Source organism: Mauremys mutica, chromosome 18 (genome assembly GCF_020497125.1).
Source record: "Mauremys mutica isolate MM-2020 ecotype Southern chromosome 18, ASM2049712v1, whole genome shotgun sequence".
In the NCBI taxonomy this organism is placed as follows: Eukaryota; Metazoa; Chordata; order Testudines; family Geoemydidae; genus Mauremys; species Mauremys mutica.
The window spans coordinates 18,785,630-18,802,939 of record NC_059089.1 but is presented as its reverse complement, the minus strand read 5'-3'; the positions used below and the strand labels follow the sequence as shown (position 1 = coordinate 18,802,939).

The following is a 17,310-nucleotide window of genomic DNA, read 5'->3' as shown; positions in this document are numbered from 1 at the left end:
ATTGTAACACATGCCTCACTGTGTGTTATTGCTTATGTAACAGAAGTCACCAGATGGCATTGGGACTGTAGTCACCTCCATGAGTGGATTACTTTTCAAGTCACAATATGGCATTCATGCTGTTGTGTCTTTTTTAACTTCAGTGAGTTCAAACTGGACTGTCTGTCCAGATTTCCAGCCATAAGTGGAAATTTCAGTGCTTGTGTGTATCAGAACCTTGTTAGCATGTACATCCTCCCTTTTGTAATGGACCCCATCTGTATAATCCAGGGTTAGAAAAATTAACTGGAGAATAAAACCTATCAGCAAAGGTTACAAGGATAGTCCCGATTCCCTGCCTCTCAATTTTAGCCTCTGGAAGAGGAAACTTCAGGCCTTCTCAACAGCTAAGAGCTGATGATTTGAAGGTTCATTCTCTCATGTTCTTGTCCTAGCTTCTAGGAAAAGCTCCACTGTTACTTCTCTGCCCTGGCTGGATAAAGAGGTGATAAGAAAGCCAGATCCATTTTGTCTTGGTCTTCTTCACAGAGAAGTGACTAGCCCCCGACATGTTTTTTTCTGCCCCCCTCCAAGGGGAGCACTCTGCTCTACACTGCTAAGCACATAGGTAGAGAGAGCGGTGTCTCTGCTGCACGTTTGGGAGGCAGAGAGTGAATTCAGTTTGCCTGACCATCAGGTTGGTGCTTTAACCACTAAATATACCACCACATTTACCACCTCAATTAAACCCTTGGATTTTAACCCAACGTATTCGGAGGTTCCTAGAATTGTATAAGTTTTCCACAACCCAGCTAATGCCATGCTGCCAACCAGCCACCCAAAACCTATGAACAGAATTCCTCATCCACTTTTCCTGATGGAGAATGTTCACAGCAAAATAAAATTGTGCCAAATTCCCACAGCTCTTCTAACCTTGCTTATGTAGCCCTTCTATGAAGCACATCAGCCTTGCCAAGCCCTTGACTGGAGCCATTAGCTTCAATTACACACATACTGATGGAAAATTTTTATAATTACAGTAGCTATTTTTCATTGCTACATAGCTCACCAATATTATTTGCTGTAGAAGCATTATAGTACTTAGAAGATATATCATACAGAAATAAAAAGGCTCATAACAGACCCCAATGAAGAGAATGAAAATGTCTGGTTAAACTGTGCAGCAGCCACTGGAGTTGAAGTCACTGTAGGAGAGGTCACAGCTGCAACTGCTTTTGCTGTCCCTTGCCCTAGGGTTACAAGAACAACAAAAGTTGCAGGAAACAGCACATACAAAACCAGTGAATCATCTTTTCACCTTCAGGTCCCCCTAAGTATAGGCCTTTCATGTCATGTACTGTGGCTAGAGAATTTTAGGCCAAGCCCAGCAGTGTTCTCACATATCTGATGGACCATGTGCAGTATCAAAAGGAAAAGAGCATTACACACACACACACACACACACACACACACAGTGTCCTATTGCACAAACTGGAAACACAACAGAAAACAAAAGTCTTGCAAAATTCTAACATCATATCCTCAGGAAGTGCATTTCAGTTTTATTTTATTTGACACTTATACATAAAAGCATTAATGCTATTGTATTTGACTAGGAGCAAAGTTAATGGTCACATTCTCTCATAAGATAATAAATATTATAGCGCAAACAAAATCTACCAAGAAATCCTTGACAGTATTCCTTCCTGAAACCATCACCATAACAACCAGTGTTCAAATACAGAGAAGGTACTATCAAATTCAACATCTGACATTTTCAACTAACATTTTAAGAGGTTCGTGTTCTTTTTTTATGTATTGTTTTGTTATGTGAAATGCGGTTCCTGACTACTTTTATTAGCTCTATTCTCTGATTAAGAAGCAACCTACATCTATGGATTAAAGAGAATATTTCATGTGCATCAACGATGCAATGGATTTCAGAAATTTATGCAAGAGGTTTTATAAAACCCCACACCCATTTCAAGCACTGCTATCTAACGCATGCGTGAAGATCAACTCCTCGTGCCACCACTGATTTCCTCTTTTCTTTATACAGTGAAACAAGCAAGCATCACTGTAATTCTTAATCTTCTCAACCCCGTCCCATTTTACCATTTTGTTAGAGGGAAAAGGGGTACTAATTTGGAATTCTCAAGCTACATATAACTGAACAATCTTGAGTGATACTGTGGTTTGAGGTATTCTTGTCTATGGCGGGAAAGGATGAGTACTAGGTGATCTGCCTAACAAAAAAAGATAGTTCTTCTAAATACACCACTATCCCAGTATAACGCAGTCATGGGGAGCCAAAAATCCCTGCCACGTTATAAGTGAAACGCTGTTATATCGGGGTAGCGGTTGCAGGGCTGCAGCAGTGATTTAAAGAGCCCGGGGCTCCGGCCACGGGGAGCCCCAGGCCCTTTAAATCGCCAGCAAGCCCTGCTGCCGCAGCCCGGGGTAGCAGCAGCAGGGCTCCAGGGGTGATTTAAAGGGTCCGGGGCTCCCCGCAGCAGCCCATGGCCCTTTAAATCGCTGGCGGGCCCTGCTGCTGCAGCCCCAGGGTAGCAGCGGCAGGGCTCAGGCGGTGATTTAAAGAGCTCTGACCTCTGCGGGGAGCCCGGGCCCTTTAAATCACCAGCCCAGCCCCACTCCCACAGACCTGGGGTAGCGGCGGCAGGGCTCCGGTGGTGACTTAAAGTGCTTGGGGCTCCCCGCAGCAGCTAGAGCCCCTGGATCCTTTAAAGTGCCGCCAGAGCCCTGCTGCTACCACGCTATATGCAAACCCTTGTTATATCGGGTCACGTTATAGCGGGGTAGCGGTGTACTGACTTTTCAGAGGCTACAGGCTCTTACTACTTGAAGAACCTAGATCCAACCCCCTCCCAAAAAACAAAAAAAAAAACCCCAACCCCTCCAAGTTTTAACTGCTCTTAACCATTATTTCTTAAGAGCAAGATGGCTCCTTATTTTGAATCCTCTTGGCACCAAGGAAATGGAGAAGCCAGAGCTGCTATTGAGAAGTCACTGGAAACAATTAACAGAGGAGTGGAGAGGGATTCTAGTCTGGTATAACTTCAGAAAGATGTCTTGCTCCACACAGAAGGCTCACTCTAATCCTAATCTTTGCAAGCATGCACACACTTATCTAGTTATTTACTTTTATCTAATTTTTACAACAGAAAAAAGGTTGAACTGAATAACGCAGGAGACAAGTAACATTGTGGGGATTTTTCTGCTTCTTCCTACTCCATGAATCCCTTTTCTACACCATATTTCATAATTCTTCTAGCAGTCCCTTCATACGAATTTCTAGATATGATTTAGTTGTGCACTGAAAAACAACGCTGATTAACAGTCTCTAGAGTATCCCCAAACTGATATGCAAAAGCCAGAAGAGCCAGGAGGGAGAAAACGTTTGACAGTCGCTTTGATCACATCTGAGCACAAACCTCAGAAGTCATAGAAAACCAACGGTGCAGTCAAATGGATTAGTGATTAATTCATGCTGAAGTACATTCAACTACTATTTAAAGCCATTTGCAACGAAATAGCCTTGTCTCATTTTCTAATAACTAACCCAGAACTGCCGAGTTCCAGGTATCAGAGTGCTATGTGCCAACTGCTTGCCAGGTTCCTCTTTCGGCCTAGATACCATACCAGATGGTTGAACTAGGTAGCTACAGTAGAACAGATTAATGCCCACCTACTACCCATCACTTCTTCACTCTTAGGCCACGTCTACACTACAAACTTAAGTCAACTTTATGTAAGTCGACATCGAGCCTTCGATTTAAGCAAGTCGAACCTGCATGTTCACACTGTGCTCACTGGGTCGGAGGAGTGCATCCTCATTAGCCGGGCTTGCATTGATGCACGAAGCACTGTACTGTGGAAGCTATCACACAGTACACGTAGCTGAGTGGAATTTTGGGTTGGGCTTGCAATGCCTTATAGGACCAAAACATTGTCACGGATGGTTATGGAAACATGGCACTAGCCTCCTATTATGCACTTGCCGCCTCCCCCCCTCCCTGAAATCAATGGCAAACAAACCAAGCCTTTTTTGTAAGTCTGGGTGCCTGCGCAGATGCCATAGCACGATAAGCATGGACCCCGCTCAGCTGTACACTGTTGTTGTGAACATTACAAACTCCCAGTGTCTTATCCTGCAGTATTTACACAGCCAATACAGGAGTCGCAGCATGGAACAATGTGATGCCATGCAAGCAGCTCTGCTGGAAGATGGAGCGGAGCAATTTACAGTTGCTGGCAACAGTCATGCATCACCTTGACACGGCTGAACGCCGTTTCTGGGCCTGGGAAACAAGCACTGACTCGTGGGACCTCTTCATTATGTAGCTATGGGATGATGAGCAGTGGCTGCAGAACTTTTGAATGTATAAGGCCATTTTCCAGGAACTGTGTGAAGAGCATTCCCCAGCCTTGAAGCACAACAATACTAAAATGACAGCTGCTCTGACAGCGGAGAAGCAAGTGGCAACAGTTCTGTGGAAGCTTGCAATGCCAGACTGCTGCCGGTCAGTGGGGCATCAATTTGCAGTGGGTAAATCTACCGTGGGATCTGTTGTGATTCAAGTTTGCAGGGTCATTAACAGACTTTTGCTAAGAACGGTAGTGACTCTGGGCAACGTGCAGGACATAGTGGATGGTTTTGACGCCATGGGGTTCCCTAACAGTGGTGGGGTGATAGATGGAATGTATATCCCTATCTCAGCACCAGACCACCTTGCCAAAGAGTATATGAACCAAAAGGGATACTTCTCAATGGTGTTGCAAGTGCTGGTGGATCACGGGGGCTATTTCACCAACATCAACATGGGATGGTTGGAAAAGGTACGTGATGCGTGCATCTTTAGGAACACAGGTCTGTTCAGAAAGCTGCAAGCAGGGACTTTCTTTCCAGATTGCAAAATAATCATTGATGATATTAAAATGCCAATCATGATCCTGAGAGACCCAGCCTACCCCTTACTCCCATGGCTCATGAAGCCATACACCAGCAGCCTGGACACCAATAAGGACCAGTTCAACCACAGGCTGAGCAAGTGCAGAATGGTGATGGAATGTGCCTTTGGATGTTTAAAAGGTCGCTGGTGGTGGTTGCTTACTAGGTTAGACCTCAGTGAAATGAATATCTCCATTGTTATTGCTGTCTGCTGTGTGCTCCATCATATCAGTGAAATAAAGGGAGAAAAGTTTCCACTCAGATGGGGGGTTGAGGCAGATCACTTGACAGCCAATTTTGAGCAGCCACACACCAGGACAATGAGAAGAAGGGCTCTGCATCTCTGTGAGGCTTTGAAATCAAATTTCAGCAATGAGTCAGAGTAATGTGACACTTATCTGTGTTGCTCCTTACCAAACTGTCTCCTCCATTGCATTTTCTCCCCTGTAAACTCCACCCCCACCAACCACCACATGTTGAATGAATAAAGAGCCTTTTCTCCTCTATCCATTAAGTTTTATAATGCACACAAACACAGAGACAGCAAAGAAAAGTAAGAACCTCAGGCAAAAGGGCTGATAACACTGGGGAGAAACAAGGAAAGCTTGCTTACAGATGCACTGCAATAATAATCGAAGGTATGGGAATGGGCGCCTTCTGGTCCTTGTACCCTCGCCTGGTTTTGAATGCAAGGGATACCAAACTCCCTCTCCTCCCCGCACCCCGCCTCATAGGACTTTTGGGGGAGGAGGATGTAGAACTGGGCGATGATGGCAGCAGGTTCAGCATAGGCTGCAGAAGGACTCTAGCATCCAGTTGCCTTTCTTGAACCTCAACATGTCTGATTGCTCCTTCATAATCCGCAGCATCTCTTTCTGCGTGGCACGCTCTTTTTCCCTGCATGCTCTTCTGTCCTCCCTGTCCATGTCTAGGTTCTCGGACAGCGTAATCCTCCATGCTCTGAGCTCTGTCTTGTCACGCTCAGAGGCGCACATTAACTTATTGAACATGTCCTCCCAAGTCGTCTTTTTTCTGCCTTCTAATCTGGAAAAGTCTCTGCCCTGGCGTGGAGGATGTGCCAATGGACAAGGTTTCAGCTGCAAGGAATGCAATGCACAAGGATAGCATTGACAGTGCGTGCATAATTTCTGGTGTTTTTTTTTTTTTAAAACAAAAATACACCTTGAAGCCACAACGTAATCACAACCGCTGGCTATTGCAAGAGACTGTTTGCTGCTCCAGCCATGGTGAGTAAGGCCATGAGGCATGGGCGAGAGGTCTTGTGTTGCTGCTTGTGTGATAATATCCTTGGGATCACAGGTTGGAACCTGAAAAAAGCCCCCTTTCCCCCAGCAACCCGGATGGTGCTTGAGGACAGGCACGAGGGTAAAGCCCTCCAATTAGTTTGGTTATTTACAAACTATTTTACGGGTCGGTGAGGGGGGAGGGAGGCAATCACCCCCTTCCCTTTTTCTTTCCAATGTTGCTTGCAACACATGGTGATCCCTTCCAATCACAACCACGGCACGTTTGGGAAAGTGTGGTTGTGACACCCATATTTCACCAAACGGGGGGTGGATTATTGGTTGAATTGTCTGTGGTTTAAGGGCTAGCATTGAAAGCTTCCCCCGTTTCCTCTAGGTGAGCCTATGCGATATCACTCTCCTTAGGGTAAAAGAGGAGGCAAAGGAGCAGATGTTGCAAACATCTGGATACAGAACTGGTCCTTATGCTGCAATCCTGTGTGCTGCAATGATGACAGCAGAGTTAGTACTGGAGTGGCGTGGGAAAGTGTCCTACCGTGGTGGACGAAATAAGGCAGACCTTCCCAGAAACCTTCTCCAAAGGATTGCAGAGTACCTCCATGAAAGCTTCCTAGAGATCTCCATGGAGGATTCTCGGGCCATCCCCATGCACATAAAGAGTCTTTTTCAGACAGCACCCACTGCATAGCTGGAGTGGCAACTAATACCTACACCACCTACTTTTTTGTTCCAATTAAACAAAAAAATAATGGCATGTAACCCCTAGAGTTTGACTGGAAATGTGTATTCACCAGAGGTACCTTTCCCAGCATCATGCTCTGCCGCTAACTGGTCCTGTGTAGGGATGGGCTCCAGCGTTAAAAACAATTCTTGTCTGTCAGGGAGAATGGATCCTCCACTTGCCTGCCTCACATTCTTATCCTCCTCAACAATATCCTCCTTGTTGTTGCTCGAGGACGCCCGAAGCTCTTGGGAGGTATCTACGGAGCGTTTTGGGGTAGTGATGGGGTCGCTGCCGAGAATTGCATGCAGCTCCTCATAAAAGCGGCATGTCTGTGGGGCAGAACCAGAATGACTGTTCGCCTCCCTTGTCTTCTGGTATGCTTGCCGAAGCTTCTTTATTTTCACATGTCACTGCTGTGTGTCCCTGGTGTAGTCCTTCTCCCCCATGCCCTGCACAATCTCCCCTATGCCCCGCATGATCTTGACACAGATGTCACTGTTTCGTCTGCTGGATCGGAGCTCTGCCTGTAAAGACTCTTCTCCCCACATAGCAGTAAAACCCAACACCTCCTGTGTACTCCATGCAGGAGAGTGTTTGCGGCCTTGAGTCTCCATGCTCAGCTGTGCTGGCAAGCTCTTCACGCTGATCAAACAGGACATGAAAAATCAAAAGCTCCCGGAGCTTTAACAGAGGAGCGGCTGTTTCTTGTGTACCTGGCTGACAGGCAGTGGAATTGAAAGTGCTCTCCAAAGTGGTCACAGCAGAGCACTGCGGGACACCTCCTGGAGGCCAATTCATTCGAATTATACAATGCGGTGTCTACGCTATCCCCATGTCGACCTATGGATGTTGAATCAAGCACTACACATCTCTCGCGGAGGTGGAGTAGAGAAGTCGACTTTACAGGCCACTTAGCGCTGGAAGGGACTTGGTAGTGTAGACACACACTTTATTAGACTGACTTAAGTCGACCTAAGTTTGTAGTGTTGACCAGGCCTTAAACACAGAACCACAAAGTCCATTCATGTGTATCTTCTTTTTGAAGGCAGCAAACAACTATTGTATAGAGATATGTGGGCAATTCCAAACTCTGCATGGTCACAGTAGAAATTAACACTGATCTCTGAAACATTTGTATGTGTGTACTTGATCATATTTCAAACTATTGGTATAGTTGATAATTGTAAGGAAGTCTGCAGTAGCCCTTAAGCTAGGTAACTTAACTGCCTAGCAGGGGTTATTCTGGTTAATACCCACAAATTCAGAAATTAACAGGGGATAATATTACTGTTACCTCTAGACAAGGATGTCATTGTCTCACTTCAGTGGAAGTTCTTTACACAATCTAAGAGCTTGCCTACATAGTAAGTTACTGCATGGCAAGCCAGGGTGTGAATCTTGTGCATCAGCTTGCACCAAAGTCATCTCGTGTTGACGCTGCTACAGTGCAGTGAAAATCCCAGAGTGCAGTTGAGCATACCACGCTTTCAAGCCCTAAACAGGCTTCCATTTTAACTGATTTTTTAAACACACCAGTGTCCAATTCAGATACTTCAAACATTTACAATTAAAGGGAACACACAAGCTAAATATTAAGTGTAGTCACCTTGGCTCCAGAATGAAAAAGGAACTTTTTCAAGGCAGAATTTTAGACAAAAAACCATCTGGATGGGTTGAGTTTTGAGCAGCTGTTCCATTTATCTTTTGTACCTTTGCTTTTAAAACTCTCTCTCTCTCTCTAGACCGGGGTGGGCAAACTACGGCCTGCGGGCCAGATCCGGCCCGTTAGGATTGCCACGCCTGTGGCGCTGTGGGCCTCACGCTGCTCCCGGAAGCGGCCAGCACCACATCTCTGTGGCCGGGGGTGGGGAGGGAGGAGAGCAGAGGGCTCCTTAACCGGTAGGGACCGCCCCGCAAGGGCAGCGCACGCATGGAGCCCTCTGCCCCCACCGGGGCCGCAGGGACGTGGTGTATGGCACAGGGCCAGGGGAGGCAGGGAGCCTGCCTTAGCCCCGCCATGTGCCGCTGAGACCCCGGAGCCGCTCAAGTTAAGTGGCACCGGACTGGTGCCCGTACCCTGAACCCTTCCTACACCCCCCACATCCTGACTCCCTGCCCTGAGCCCCCTCCCACACCCCGCACCCCCTCCTGAACCCTATTCCCCTGCCCCAGCCCTACATTCATGGCACTGCATGCAATGTCCCCACCCAGATGTGGCCCTCAGGCCAAAAAGTTTGCCCACCCCTGCTCTAGACTGAAATAGTAAGAGGCCAGTGAACAGAAGTTGAATCAGTGTCTTGATTTTTCCCCCCCTGTGCTATGAAGGATGGGCCTTCTCCCATTTTTGTTTCCATCTCAACAGAAATGACAACTGACCTGAGATTTTGTTGCCAGCTGATATTTGACCAGCTGTAGTAGTGATGGTACATGGTATGGAGGCAGATACAGGTGAAGACTGTGCCTTAAGTGAGCTGGTTAGAGATGCCTAAAAATACAAACACCACTTAATGTAAATATTACTTCAATGCCCAAGCGTATAATGAATTTTTTTTTAAAAAATTACTCCATGTAATTCTGAGGTGGATTTGGTGTCCAAAAAAGGAAAGGAGCACTATATGTAGCTAAAACTAGGAGAAACTGGCCAAAGCACCTGCCAACACTAGCAATACATCCTGTCCTCATCTGCACTATTCCCCTTCCTATTACAGTTGTGAGCCCACACATAGCTCTACAAAACTCAATAGAGTCCAAACTCAACTCTTCCAATGAGTCTCCAATCTAGCCCAGCAAACCTCTGTTACTGCAGTTCTGAGGCTCTCCTGAACAAAGACTGACAATGTTCATGTTTTGGGATGTGGATGACCATTTACCTGTTGTAGCATCTAATCCCCCAGTAGGAAAGGTTTTATGGAAAATACTGGATGCGGAGAATTATTCTTCCCCCTGATTTCCCCACCAGCCTCTGTTTTTGCATCAACTCGGAATGTTCATTAACTCAGTTAACACTATCTCCCTCATTGTTCATTTCAGACTGACTAGACAGCCCTGTTGCGGCAGTAAGACCATGGCCACTTGCAGCCCGCAAGCTATTTTCAAAAACAATATGAAAGCAGTAGAGTTAAGAGACATAATACAGATATGTCTGGCACTATCCAGTCAGGGTCACAGATTAAGCAGTGGTTTGAAAGGAATGCAGGATAGAGATTGTGGAAAAGGACTACAAGACAACCTATTCAACAGCAGCTGAAACTGAGAGTGGTACAGCATCTGCCCGGCATAGTGCTTAATAGGTTAAAAAAAATATCAAGAGATACCTGCTTGGCTTGATTTGTAGCAACTGTAGCCAAAACTTGGTGGACTGCTTGGGCTGCAGACTGAGGTACGGAAGATCTAAACAAAAAGATTTAATGAAAGGCTAATTTAGAAGCAGGTCTCTCCCCAAAGCCTCAACTTTTGAGAAGTCCAGAACACCACTGACAGCAAAGATTCCAAACACGTGATTCTAGCAAAACCCAAAGGAACAAATCAGATTATGGAATAAACCTCTTAAATGAATAAGCCTCATTTAACAGAGAGTGGCTACAAATGTGTCTAAAGCGCTAGACTTAAGTGATTAAGTCTCCTTCACACCCATTTATGTCACCGAAGAGAAGGTAGTGAACCCCTCTCTATTTCAATAGGGAATTGAAGAAAGAATCAGCAGGTCAGGAGATTACGTGTGTTAAACACCCGGCATAAAAATGAAAGAGGATTTCCACCCATTTTAGAGTCTGGAATTGGATACAAATATATGCAACTCTCAAAAGTGATGAACAAAAGGAGACAAAAATGTGGAAAAAAATCCTGCACTTTGGCTTCAAAATTGTACAAACAGTGAATTGGTGAGAAAGGATTGTGACGTGGTTAATCTGCGATTTAGAATATGATTGTTTGGTTATGGTTATATGAAAGTTTAACTTGCTTTATAAACTGTACTTCTGAGCCCAGGGACAATCATTAATGAAAGGCAACTACTTCTGGGGTGAAACCTAGCTCCCACTGTGTGTCACATTATGGCTCTAATTATTATAACATGGGAATGGCCATTAAGTCACAGGAACTCCTCTCATTAGTGGTCCATTTGGTCCAATACCATACGTTTTAGAAGAAAGTAGTAAGGAAGAAACCTTATAATGACCTGTTTTCCCCACATCTAAACCAGTGACAGGTGCTCTGTAAAAACTCTCCACTATGAGACAGACCAAGATTCAGAAGTCCTCTCTAGGCAGAAATGAAATCTGGGTCTCAAGAGTGCTGTAGCTACTACACCGCTCCAAGTCCCACACGCTACATCAGAAGTGTGTCAGTCAGTCACTCACCAGGAAAACTCTCAGAATTTTCCTAACATCCCAAGGGAATGGGAAAAGTACACACAAGAATGATTTCTCTCAGCCATTTGCCTTTTTAGTGAGGGTGAGGGGAGGGGAAGCTTGAATAGGATTTGATGCTGTAAACAAAGCTTTAAAAAGGACTGGCACTAATTGCAAGTCCTTCCCTTCCAGCAATGAAAGCTCCCCGTGTTGCACACACTGGAATAGCCCTGTGCCCAGCTATCACAATAACAATTTCAGCAACTGACTAGCACTAGAGAATGCTCAATATTAGAGGAAGGGAGGTGATGAGAAACATCACAAGATGCTCAAGGTCCCTGGGTGTGAAGAGAATGAATAGATACCCTCATAGCACTGGTAACTGGAAGGGAGTCTCTCCCTTTCAAGCTACTTGTTCAAGTCCAGGGCATGTTTGTTATGGCAAGTCATTACAACCGACAACAGTTCAATGGTCTATGTGCAATGAGTTGGCGATTTCAGTACAGTTTTTAGTAGTCTGGAGTCTACATTAAAATTATACTCGACACCCTCAGAGAGGCCAAAAATGAAAAGGGCAGGAAGACTGAAGTGCTCTCTCGCAATCCAGCCGGTGGTCCCTCCACAGCAAGGCAGAAGGGCATTGGTGTGGACAGATGGCTTCACTTCTTAGAACCATTAATTCAGCACTTCTCACATGCACTACAATGGACTCTGCAAAAGCTGCACCAGCCAGAGTTAACCCTATCTAGTGGCTCTAGAGGCAGGCAATGGTGCTCCTGGAAGGGTGCTTCATGTCCCTTTGCAGCCTATGTTCAGGGCAGCACTGATTGGTGCTAAGGGTGGTGATGGGGATGGGGTGGCAAAGGATATAACCAAGTCTCCTCAGGAGAAAGCCTGCCCACTGCAGACATCCCACAGCCTAGAAAATAAGTCATGAGTGTCTGTACTAAACACAAACAGCATTTATGATTCTACCATATGCCCATCCATCAAGTGATTAAAGGCACTTCAGTCTTGTGTCACACAGTGCACCCAACATCTGAGGTTATTTAGCATAACTGTACTGGTTACGGAGACAGCGTCTAGACAACTATTTTAGACCCCCTGGTCAAACAAGGATCTTTTTTATCCAGATCCCTCTGTCTGCAGACTGTATCACAGTGCATTACACTGTAACAGTAATGCCCTATACCCGGAATGCTCTCCTCCAATCCTCAGGGCACAAGCTAGTCTTAAGATTCAGACCACGTCTGCTTGCCAGTCAGGAACAAAGCCCTTTTATCTCAAGCCAAGGTGACGTCATGCATTTCTAATACTGAATCAAAATGTCTAGGTCTGATGTGACATCATCGTTCTGTATGCGCCCTCTCAAAGGACCACCACCCACTCTCACACCCACACCCAGCAGAACGACAACCATTCAGATGCATTATAACCAGACTGCTACCAAAGCTTCAGGGAAGGGCACCCTGCATTCCTGAACTGAATGAGAACAAACTATGCAAGGAGTTGAATCCAGCCTGTACAGGGTGCACCGTGACCGATATCTCCACAGACGTTTTACCTTCAGCTCTACATACCACCAGCACACCCTGAGCCAAGTGTCAATAGAATTTGAAACCCTATAATGAAGGGGAAAAGCTAGTACCATGCCTGAAGGCTAGATTTGGTAAATATCACACAAGGATTCCTTTAGGTCATGAACACACTGAGCCCAGGGGGTTGCCATTTCAATACTCAGAATCAGTGTACTGGCAACAGAACTTATTTGCCTGTCATCAACACAATATGCAACATCCCGGGTGGAAACGCCATGCTAGCTTCCTATAGGTGATAATTTGAAAGCTCTTGCACAATCGATTTACCTGTCAAAAGCCCTATCTAAAGCCCACTTGACTAATGCGCAGCTCCAGCAGATGTGTACACCAGGTTCATTTCATTTCCACACAAACTAGATTATGTACAGAGTGCAGGGGAGATGGGAAAAGGCAGGATTAAACCTTAGACCCACTTACAGTCATAACACACTCCTAGCATTCTTTCATCCCAGGATCTGAAAGCACTTTTGAACATTAAGCCTAATGATACCTCTGGAAGTTGGTGAGTATTATACACATTTCACAGATGACTAAACAAGCATGGCAGTTATGCAACTTGCCCAAGATCACAAGAAATCTGTGGCAGGATTGGGAACAGAACTCAGGAGTAACACACAGACCTTTGCAATAACCCCTTGATCTCACTTCTCATTACAGGCGGGGTATTAACAAGCAACGACTGGCAAAATAAGAGCATAAAGACTCTTCAGAGATACAAATCAGGACTAAACAGGAAGATGAGACATCCCCATAATTTCATTCCAGGGCTCCCTGAAGGTGTAGCAGAGCTGTATTCTTACTGTTGAACCACACGAATCAGTTCCCTAGGAATATTCTGTATGCAGTACGTAGCACTGCTCTCTCCTACGCACAATAATCACTGTTACAAGAGAGAAAATGAATGAGTTTCAGGGACTGCCAGGGCCTGCAGATGCCCAAGGCAAGCTGGAGGAACAAAATAGGACATGCTTGGAGACACGAAGCTAGCTCATGCGGGTTGCAATACAAATATAATTCCTTTCTCCAAGAAATCAGAGAATTGGAACACTCAGACAGCTCAAATACTTGATTTCTAAAACTTCATGGTCAGCTAGAGGAGACAGTCACTTGCTAGAGAAACAGATCTTTGGAGTTTTGCTAAATAGAAAATGTGTCAATTAAAGTTTGCCTTCCCAAATCAGCTTTTATAAGGACAGGGAGGAAGAGGGTTCTCTGGACCTTCTCCCTTAGACTTATGTCCCTAAATCAACAGTTGTGGCAACTCCCGGCAGTGGAGCTGCTGCTCTAAATCAGTGATTCCCAAACTATGAGCACCGGCTCCTCAAAAGGAGCCACGAGTGTTTGGGAAAATTCTTTAATCAACAGCCTTTTTTGTTTTCCAAATTAAAGAGACTATTAAACTAAGCTTAAAGATCACTTGTGTCTTAACTAATGGGTTTGCGTCTTATGCTGCCACTGTTGCTGGGGCTGGGAGCCTCTCTGTGCCCTCTGCTCCTGCAGGAGGCCTTCGTCAGAGAGGGGTGCTGCCGGGGGAAACCCTCAGCATGAAGTCTCTCGGCTGAAAGCCACCTGCTGGAGCAGAGGGCAAAGAGGCTCTCAGTGCAGGCAGATACCTTTGCATGGCCTGACAAGTGCTTGTCTGGGGTGCTCCCAACACTGCAGGGCTCCAGAGTATTGCGTACTAGAAACGTACGGAAATTCAACTAAGGCAGAGGTCCCCAATGCGGTGCCCACGGGCGCCATGGCGCCCACCAGGGTGTCTAAGTGCAGCCACGTACTGGCCGGAGGACAAGCATCCGCCAAAATGCCACCAACGAGCTGCGTCATCCAGAGGCGTCGCTGCCGATTTTTGGCAGTATTTCGGCGGCGACGACTCTGGATGACACTGCTTGTCGGCGGCATTTTGGCAGCGACGCCTATTGACGTTGCCACTTGTTGACGGAATTTCGGCGGATGCTTGTCCGCCACCATGGTCCTCCATGGCTCGTTGTCTGGTGCCCGCCAGACGAAAAAGGTTGGGGACCACTGAACTAAGGGCTGTGCAGGGGCTCTGAACAGAAGCTGGGCCCTGGACTCACATTTAACATAGGAGGATGTTCTAGGAGAAATGCAGAAGGAAGAGAAAAGCAGGGGAGAAGGGCTACAGAGCAAACAACTAGAAGATTCAACAGGTAACCAGGTGTGCCCAAAATATTCGGCTTCTTAAGAGCCCTCCCACACCCAAACTCATAAGAAAAGAACTCTAAAGTATAATACACCCGAAAGTGCCAAGTACTGAGGTTTTTGACAAGGGAGAGTTTTCAGCTGCTGGAGGCTTTTTTGATCCCAGGTCTGCAGAAACCAAGGTTGAGATGTATTTTTTATATATATCTTGCTCGCGCGCACACACACACACAGCACTGGAAACCCTTATCTTTAAATCATCATGATGCAAAATACAGCAAAAAGGAGTTTGAAGTGTCCTGACAGGCAGCATCAGAGAATGCACTTCCTCTTGTCACTTTCAGTCACTGGTATCAGCTGGTCAAGGAAAGTGACAATTTCCAAAGCCAGTGCAGATATGAAAATCGCCCAGTGAAAGCCAACTTTCATCAGCAAAGCAGGATTACTTCTGTTATACGGACAGTTAACTTACTCAAACACTATGCTACAGCCACAAAAACTTTCACTTCTAGCTTCTTCTGCCTCCTACTGGCTACATACAACCACATATCCCCACAGAAAAGGAACCCCTGAATTACAAAGGTCCTATTATAGACCTGATCTATTCCAGCTTATAAACTCCAATCTTCTCTGACTGCTCCAACCAGGATATTCATATTCTCTCCTCCTGCTCATCACATGAACTCACTTCATTGAATGTGTTAAGCCTCTCCTCCTACTAGGTCTGTTTAAACTTTATGTTAAAATAGCTACAGACTAACACTTCAAACTTAAAGCAAACAAAACAAAAATCTAAAGGTCCTTGAATACTTGAGATTTAAAAAATTAAAGATATCTATGATTTCATGAAACAAAGTTCACTTTAAAAAAATATACAGACCACCTTTTTCCAGAGGGTCTCAAAGTGCTTCACAAAATAGTGTGCCCACTGCACAGATGAGGAAACTGAGACAGAGAGGTTAGTTACTTGCTCAAGGTCTCTCAGTGACAGAGCACCAAACAAAAGTTAGCCGCTAGATAATGCTGACTCACTGAAGGCACTCTGGTTACATAGCACATATCAAGTATAAGGCAGACATCTTGTGTATTAATTGCTCAAAACTATGTCTTGAAGTTTTGTGGTGACAGACTAGAACCCAGTGATAAAGATGCAGCCTCACTGTGTGGTGCTGGATGTTCTTTGGTATAATATATATAGAAATTAAGAGAAGACTCACTGATTCAGCCTTCCTGCTCCTTCTGTTGGAGCTGTACTGAACGTCAGCATACAGGAGCAGAATGCTGTCGTAATGCGCCGAAGTAAAAGCCAGATCAGATTTGTCAGCTATTACCTTCTGTATTCATGAAGGTTTTCCAAACCAATTTCAATCACAGATTTACGTACAGAGATCATCTCAATTTGTACATTTCTCTGTTCCTTTGTCAAATTACACTGAAGACATTTCAGTGATTTACTCTTTGCAGTAAGAACTTAAATTACTTTTAAAATCAGCGAAAGGTATAAATGTATCATCTGCATGTAAATGATTTTGTGCAACTCATGATCTTAACATTTATCAAAAAAGTTCTTCCCAAAGGGGAAAGGATAGTGAGCCATTGATGTTTTATTAGAATGGTATGATTTCTACTTACTCATTGTAGCTACACTCGCTTGATCTGATGAATGTTGGTGCAACAGATAAATAGGATGTTTATAAAAAAGATGCCAGATTGAAGGCAAAGCACAGAGCAGGTAAAATACAAGTAGAGGTGGGGCAAGCTTCCCCACATTATCCCACAATGTTCTGAAGGGGTCACCTCTCTGATTGAAAGGAAAATTTGGTCTTCAAGCTCCTTCAATCCCCCCCCCCCCCCCAAAAAAAAAACAACAACAACACACCTGTTCCATACTTTTCCCACCCACGCCCAACAACCCTCCAAGTTCACACCCAGGCTCCTTCCCAGCAATTACTTCCCTTTCCCTCAGCTCCTCCATTACCCCCGACTCCCCAAGCCTTTGCACTGCATCTGAGGGGTGCAGGAAATATGGTTCTGTATTGTAGTTTAAATGAATTACTTACAGTTCTGTATTAAATATACCTAGTAAGGAATCTAATTGTCAAAAAACATTTCCTGACAGGTATTTTGAAATAAATTACCCAAAATAATAATTGAAACTGGTGTGATTATATTGTGTTGTTTTGACATAACATATGCAAAATTTTAAGATACTGTGCTCAGAATTTTTATTTTTTTCGCATAGAAATCCCCCGAGAGTAATAGT

At 45.1% G+C, this 17,310-nt stretch overlaps 1 protein-coding gene across 3 annotated transcripts in view; it reads right to left on the bottom strand.

Moving 5' to 3' along the window:
- The window catches only part of NUP214 (nucleoporin 214), a 71,250-nt gene that overhangs the window by 22,226 nt on the left and 31,714 nt on the right, over positions 1–17,310 (bottom strand). For all 3 annotated transcript variants that reach the window (XM_044992689.1, XM_044992687.1, XM_044992688.1), the window contains exons 25-27: positions 10,252–10,327; positions 9,314–9,422; positions 1,124–1,229 (exon numbers count right to left, since the gene is read on the bottom strand). In XM_044992689.1, coding sequence (XP_044848624.1) covers positions 1,124–1,229; positions 9,314–9,422; positions 10,252–10,327 — 291 coding nt within the window. The remainder of the gene's footprint in view (positions 1–1,123; positions 1,230–9,313; positions 9,423–10,251; positions 10,328–17,310) is intronic.